Here is an 8130-nt window from a genome sequence, read left to right as displayed (position 1 = left end):
TCGTCCCTGTCCTTAATTTGAAACTAGTTTAGTTTATGACTTGAAGTCTTGTTAGTAGTCTGCAATGCAAGAAAACCATGTTTTTTTCTTTTCTTTTTTTTTCAGAAAATTTTAAGCATTTCGCAAATTTGTTACAATACAGGTTTGAACTAGCATAAATATGTTGTTAAATGTTTACATTATAAAATTACATTTGGAATCAAGGTCACCCAAGGTTATAAGTACATGTACTAATAAAATATAACAAAAGGAAATCCTAAAATATGTCTATACAATCACATTTAGGAGACACAAGACACTATAAAATACAACTTATGCACTAGTCAGTTGTAACTCCAGTCCCCACATCCCAGGAGAATATTTTGATGCTTTAAATTTTTGAGTTATCATGCCCCGAGAACAGGCCCCATCCTGTACAGACTGTCAGATAATAAACCCTGGATTAATGCCCTTGCACTACCTGGTGGACGTGACTCTAACTCTTTTGGTGCTAAAACAAAATTACCACATTTACCAACTGCAAATTTTTCCATAGGACATGAATGCCCCAACAGTCCACTGTTTTATCAGTATATGACCAACCATCATGGTAACAATATACTTAGTATGACTACCACAGACTAACAGAGCAAAGGTAAATCATCCGTCAACTCCTGTACTGCCCCAGGGGGTTAGTGGGGCCAGGATAACAAATAGCCAGTGCATAATCTATAAACTACTTAATACGCTTATAAAACAGAGGATTTCATTGTATACACAGCCTTAAATATATTTCTATCACAATATAACAATATTGGCACAACTCTTACTGACACAGCAGTTTCAAAAAAAATTGATTTATCTCCCTTAGAACTAGATAATGAATACATGTATCTATCCTTTTAAAAGGTGCTTTAAAAAGAGGTTACAGATATAGTAATTCTATATTTCAATAATATCTTTTGTGTTAATAGATATGTTTCAAGACCTTTAGGTGAAGATGGATATAACATGACCCGTAACCTACTAAATTTCTAAAATGAACATGCAAAGCTTCAGCTTTTGAAAATGCGTATTACTAAGTTTGGAGAGACTTGAGGTTATAAGCTTGTTAACAGTGTAGAACCTGGTCAGACTGCAAAGATTTGCATGCTTGCCTGGCTCTATACTGGGGGCATAGGCTGATAGTTTTTGGTTCCAACAAAGTGCGGATTGAATTTACAAGCTGATAAAGATATCTTCTGTCTTATATTTGAAGTGATAGTTAATCCTTTATTTGTTTTTGGACACAAAGTTTATCAATTGAAATATCAAATTGGTAATATCATGCATCATATTTCCGACATCATTAATGTACTAACTGTTCAACACAGGAAAGCTATGTTTCTAGTTCATTTCAAGAAACAACTTTGTTTGAATATTTGAGTACAATCAGACTATGAACTTGGATTGTGAGTTATGCTTTTAGTTGACGTCTCAAGTAATTTCACTACACCAATAAATCATGTGTCATATTGATTAAAGAAATTGAGACAGCATTCAGGGTTTCTAGCAGCATTTCAGAAGTCAAATTGTACACGGGTGCGAGCGTCGCTTTGAGTTTGGTTTTAAGAAGTAAAGTTAAAACTAGGGAAGCAAATTGTTTCTGGTGTTTTAAGAAGTCCTTTAACACGAGGTGAGCGAGCAAAATTTCTTCTAGATATCTAGAAGACACACTGAACAAGGAGCGATTGCAGAGTTTCAGGTTGATTTCAAGCCGTCACACTGTAGTGTACAACGGAAGGTTAGCAATGAGTGATTCTAGACATCTTTACATACTTGGTGAACAAGTTATATTACTTCATGATTTCAAGTTGTCATGTTGTTCTCCTTGACAGCAAGCAATAGTACAAGGTGCTTTTAACAAGGTCTAAGTGTATCAGGGGAGTAAGCAAAGCTTCAAGTTGATTTCAAGTAGTCACTTTATACCAAAAAGATAATGCATTTTTTCAAGCTAATTTTCAAGTTGTGAAATTGTTCCAAGACAAAGTGCGATGATTCTACTTGAATTCATTAAGACATAATAGTAGTAGAGTAAGTATTCATACAAGAGATCACGTTAAACTAGAAGAGCAGGTTACTTTCTTGTTGTTTTTAAGAATTTGCTTAAAACTAGTACGGTAAGCGAAGCTTCCATGTGTGCCAGCAATTTTATTTTCAATATGTGTAGTCACATTGTATCAGGGATACTGCAGCTAGTTGTTGTTTCTAGTTGTCTTCAAGAGGTCTAGTTTCAGCAGAACAGCAAGTTTCTAGATGAATTCAATTAGACACTTTGTACTGGGAGGTCAGATGAATGTATCTTAAGTTGATTGTTAAAGTAGTAAACATACTTTGGTTTTTCCATGATTCTTTGGATGTTTCTTGTCTTGTTTCATTGCCTAAATAAATATAATAAAAATAGAATTATCCACATAATAAGGACAATTTTATGACACATACTTCAAGTTAAGAGTACAGCAATTATTATGATACCCATTTAAAAACAGTTGTGAAAAGGCTGAAATTTGCATAGCACTGAAAATCTGCCAGTTATTAATGTTTCTGATTAACTACTAAATTGGAAAAAAAAGTTCAATATACATGTACCTGATAACAAAGAATATTGGCTACCTAATCACAAAAAGAAATAAAGAGCATAGTCTCCACATTACCATCAATTTTTTGGGAAACTTTCTTGAGCTGTGTCATGACAAAACCAACATAATGGGTTTGCGACCAGCATGGATCCAGACCAGCCTGCGCATTCGCGCAGTCTGATCAGGATCCATGCTGTTAGCTATCAGTTTCTCTACTTGTAATAGAGTTTGTAAGCGAACAGCATGGATCCTGATCAGACTGCGCGGATGCGCAGGCTTGTCTGGATCCATGCTGGTCTCAAACCCATTATGTTGGTTTTGTCATGACACGGCTAAAATATAGAATGCATAAACACTAAAAGTATAACCAGAGCTACACTGTGCAAGGAATACATGTTTAGTAACATTGACACAAAGGAGTAGTATCAAGCTTTTCTCGTAAAGGTAAAAACTTGGTTATTCTTCTGTACCAAGTCTCATGCATTTATTCCAACAAACTCAACCATGTAAGTAAAGTGACTCCTCAGAACCAATGGTTTTGGTCATTGACTTTGGAACCAATTTTTTCTTACCGTCCCACTAAAGAATTTGAATCAATGTTTTTACTTTGGTGCCCACTTGTTGTTTCTGAAAAAAAATGGACAAGCACCTTATATCATTTTCTACCAGTAATGCTGAACTGTCACCTTATGACATTTTCAGTGTGAGTTTCAACAAAATAGAACATTCTCCTGCCACAGCCTGCACCAATGAAAACATATTAATGAAGAAAAGAATGAACAATATACCTTTAAATTCATTAAATTTTTCTTTCCTTTAGAATCTGATTCATTTTTCTTATTTTTATCTTTTTCTGTTGTGGTCTGAATACTGTTTGTGCCATTTATATTCAATTCTTTATGAAGTTCCTCTGTTTTACCTACAAGAAATAAACATAGAATTTTGTTAATGAAACATAAAATTTTGAGCATATTATATTCATTATTGGTTACATATTTATTTAAGCTTTTTTATCTTATGCAATAACAACAAAGTATACAAAAACAAGGAAATTTGTTGAATTGATATCCCTACTACATGATAGAAAATTTAAAAAAAAGGTTTATCAAAATTTTTAAACAGCCTAGCTTTCTTTAAGTAATTAAGGGCAATACTCAGAGCCATGGTGTTTTTTTTATGAAATCACATGAATATCATATTTATGAAAACGATTTGTTGAGCCCTATCATTTCCTTAAGCATTTCCTTTAGAAAAACAAACCTGAAAAGTTTTTGGATGAAAAGAGATATGGACAGTCAACACCATTTTCAGATTTTATGGGTGTGGGATAAAAATATGACAGTTTTGAAGTTTAAACACTATGAAACATTTAAAAAATAACTTACAATAAATAAATAATTTTCTCAAGGAATAGAAAATTTTAACACCTGCTAAGATTTAAAAGCCATTGAACAGAAAGCATGCTTCACAACAACTAACATTTCACCTTCTTCTTAATGTTTGCTAATATTTTTTCATTCTCTTTTTTTTAAACCTATCTTCAGGTTTTTTGGTTAAATGAATAGTAAATAACTCTGAAGTTTCAGATTTAACTTCCCTACAAAACTATTATTTCACCTTTTAGCCTATTCAGTCATTTTAAACTGAGACCTAAAAAACCAAAGTCCCAGGGAATGGTACCTCACAGCAAGCATGTAAAAGAACCAGGTTTGCCTCCTGAATTGGGCAATCATTTAAAGCTAAGACCTTTAAAACCAATGTTCCACAGACTGGTACTCTACGACAGGACATGTCAAAGAACTAGGATTTCCTCTTGAATTGGGCAACAGTGTCTTAAAAAGTATAAAAAAGATAAACATGATCCTTAGCAAAATATACAAGCAGGTGCCACTCTGTGACTGTATCCTAAATTGACAATCATTATTCTTTCAATCTGGGTACTTGGGTATAATTTTTATGACATTGACTAAGAAACATTTTGGTTACTAACCGACGTTTTAACAATTATATACATACATCTGGTATAGCCTTACACAGATTATTCTATTTCACTATCATGAATACCATTTTAATAACCTTTCACAACACTTTGCATTTAATCCCTACCCCCTTCCGGCTCCAGTAACTTAAATTCTACCCAAAGATAGCATGTGCCCACCGTTTATCTATGATATTTTTCAATCAAATGAAGATGCTATATGAATCATTAGAAGTATTGCAAAAGGATTTTCTGACAGCTGAAAGGAGGGACAAGCCTGTACCAATAAGCTTAACCAAAAAAAACTTCAAGGAGCAAATAAAAGAAAAAGAAGTTTTTAAAGAATTACCGTTGTCGGTAAAGTAAATTTTAAAAGCATATGAAAGCATTTTAACATTTAAATGTAAGAACCTTCTCTATAAAGGTCATCTAAGTGCTGCCAGTGTTGTCTGTTATCAAGTGCTCCCTTGTATAGTGGTTTAAGATACACATTGATCTTGGCAAACATCTACATGCAAATATAAGAAAATGTCACAACATCTAAGAACAATATCTACAGACACTGTATATTCTCCAATAAATGCCCCCTTTCTTTTTTGGAAAAAAAACCCCCAAAAAACAAACAAAAACAAACAAACAAAAAACACTGAGTTACCAAGATGATAGCATTTTAGTTTAAGTCCATGGAAATTAGCATAGATGCTCCCAGTATACACAATCTCTCAGAAAAAAACAGAAAATCAGTAAACATTTTGTTTTAATGCTACATTTGTATGTAACCATTTTTTTTTGTACTTAAAAACCCCACACCTCTTTTGTAAAATGAAACATCCCCCAGGGGGTGCTTATAAGAGAATATACGATAATGTATAATAAACAATATCATAAAATATTAGGTGACAAGAATCTCGAAATTTGAAAATGCCAACTCACCATGATGTTTGTGTTTATGTTTTAATTTTGTCACATGACATTACTTTTTCTCAATATACTATAACCATTGCATATTTCTTTATATTACATATAAATGATGATAAAACATCATGACATCACCAACCATATCAAAGGTCAATGGCCAATAAATTATAATTGGTTGCTTCATTCTAAAATGTTGCGTCAAATGATGAATTTGAAATGGTATATAAACATTCTATGGCTTTATAGAATCATGTGATAAAAACAATCTTGCATTCATTTTCACTTTATATATGCACTTTAAGAAAAGGGGCTCCATTGAGATTTTTTTTGACATGACAGACTTAATTTTGTTTCATTTGATGTAGGTCTAGACCAATTACTTGTGTACAAAGTTTCAGATCATTTGCTCAGTCTATTTTTCCAGAATAACCAATCCTAAATTGCTTTTCACTAAAATCCTGCTAAGAATAGAACAAAAATATGATTTTCAATTTATTTCTGAGTATATTTCTTAATTATCTTTAGCATATCTTTCTGTTTTAAGTGACCCAGCCTATCTGTGTAAAAAAATCATTTTGTTTTTGTTTTTTATGCTTTTAGACCTCAGTGAAGTTTCTTTAACTTGTTCCAAAATTGTTGTAATGCTTATCACAGGCTAGCTTTATAACACATTCATTGACTATTTGATATAATGTCTATATTAAGTGACAACTCATGTAAGATCTTTTATACTGTTATTTATACTTTCATCACACATCTTGAAAGCTCAGTCATTTTATCTTTTGAATACAAATTAAAAATTTACAGCTTCTCTTATTGTGAAGACAGTTTTACATACATATTATTGGTTATCATTTAAACAGACAAAGCTGAAAAAATCAAATCAAATTAAGCCATTTAATTATTATATATTAACAGGTATTATATGTTATTACAAAATGACAATAAAATATAAACATCAGTATTTATATTAGCCCAACAAATTGTGCACCAGGAGTTTTTATTTTGTAAAGACCAAAGTCTATTTTATAATTTAGTTTGTAAAATCAGTTGGTCTTGCAGTCGAAATATACAGACCAAACTTATATATGTGAAATTTCATCCATACAATAATAATTCAAAAATATCTAGCATAGCTATAAATATCTAAATATTTCAAAATCTGCCCACCAGAAGCATAAGCATTAAAAAATACATTTAGAGTTTATGCAAAGCACCATCACAAGTTTCTTATAATAGAACCATTTTCCAGTTTTTATAAAAAAAAAGAATACTGAATAACAAAAAACATGCTGAGTAAGATTTACAGTGCTCAAGATCTTAAAGTACCGGATACCAAAAGACAATAATATACCCAAAGATGATAAAACAACATCTCAATACTTTAAAACATTCAACGACAATGAAATACCCAAAGATTAGGGGTGTCAAGGTTGAAACGGTGACCTAATAATTGGTGTGTTAAACTTTAAACTGTCTGTACTAATAAAATCCCTAGATTTTCAACATTTAACTCTATTTCTTGATGACAAGATATGACATTTTGTTCCTATTTTGTTGTACTCAAAATGATTACAATACATATCCAAATATGGAGTAACTATTTTCTGTTAGGGTCGTACTGTACTCTATCAGAAAGGGCCATACCGTACTCGATTAAATCAGAAAAAATATATTATTGAGTACAACTCATATACAAACAAATTGTCATATCTTGTTATAAAAACTTAAGATTTATTTAGAATCAATTTAAAACCTTGTTGTCAAATACTAACCTTGGTTACCGGTTATCAAATTTAATCTAACCGGTTTTTAACTAAAAACCGACCATACCAGTTTAAACGAATAAACGTGACACCCCTACCAAAGATCATGAAACACCATAAATTACCTCAATTTAATCAAATAACCAAATCCTAAACAATATACAAGGCAGCAAGGAAAAGCCAAAACCAATATTAGACCCATTGCAGGCAATAAAATCCTAGCAAAGTTCTAGAATGCCAGCTTGTAGCATGTTAAAAGGATAGCAAAATCTCTCTATTGCAACTTTTGGAAAATCTAACAGACAAACATAACTGACGTAACAGCGATTTTTTTTATTGATTTTTTTTTTATAATAAGCAATATCTATGCTATGTGAAGAATTGAGATCTTAATAAAAACACATGACAGTGGGCATGTCATGAATATTTTGTGGACTTTTACAGGCTTTTGAATATTCAGAAGATCTGAAGTGCTTATTAAACATGCAATAAAGACATTGAAACACAAATACATTTGCAGCATTCACAACTGACGGCAAGGAAAGCTTACAAGAATTTAAAGACTACAATAACATCGAATCCTATGTAAAATTTATGAACCAGAAGGTTCAGGACTGGCAATGGGCGAGTTCGCAAGCTGGTTCCAGTTTTCACGGTTTTCCTTACATCCTTCATACATGGGTTTCAACGTAGGCCACAGTTCAGAAAACATCTTTCATTGTAAGTAAAAAAAAATACATTTATTCTTTAATGATAAGAATTAAGTCATAGACACATGCATACAGATAATTAATAATAATTGATTTTGAGATATTTCATACTGCATAATTGGAAATCTTTATTTAAAATCTCAACATTGCTAAACTATGCT

General features: G+C 31.9%; 1 protein-coding gene across 4 annotated transcripts in view; it reads right to left on the bottom strand.

Annotated features, from left to right (window-relative positions):
* Positions 1-200: 200 nt before the first annotated feature.
* Positions 201-8130, bottom strand: part of LOC132737178 (cGMP-specific 3',5'-cyclic phosphodiesterase-like) — a 61637-nt gene continuing 53707 nt past the window's right edge. Inside the window, exons 20-22 of one of the 4 annotated variants that reach the window (XM_060724433.1) lie at positions 4987-5083; positions 3386-3516; positions 201-2399 (exon numbers count right to left, since the gene is read on the bottom strand). In XM_060724433.1, coding sequence (XP_060580416.1) covers positions 2334-2399; positions 3386-3516; positions 4987-5083 — 294 coding nt within the window. In that variant the 3' untranslated portion in view covers positions 201-2333. Of the gene's footprint in view, positions 2400-3385; positions 3517-4986; positions 5084-5830; positions 7972-8130 lie in introns of those variants that run through there. The other 3 variants (XR_009626698.1, XM_060724435.1, XM_060724434.1) reach the window with 3 other exon arrangements.

Source organism: Ruditapes philippinarum, unplaced genomic scaffold (genome assembly GCF_026571515.1).
Source record: "Ruditapes philippinarum isolate M1 unplaced genomic scaffold, ASM2657151v2 ctg2363_1_1_1_1, whole genome shotgun sequence".
Classification (NCBI taxonomy): Eukaryota; Metazoa; Mollusca; class Bivalvia; order Venerida; family Veneridae; genus Ruditapes; species Ruditapes philippinarum.
Note: the sequence above shows the minus strand (reverse complement) of the source record. Positions and strands in the feature narration are given on the sequence as shown.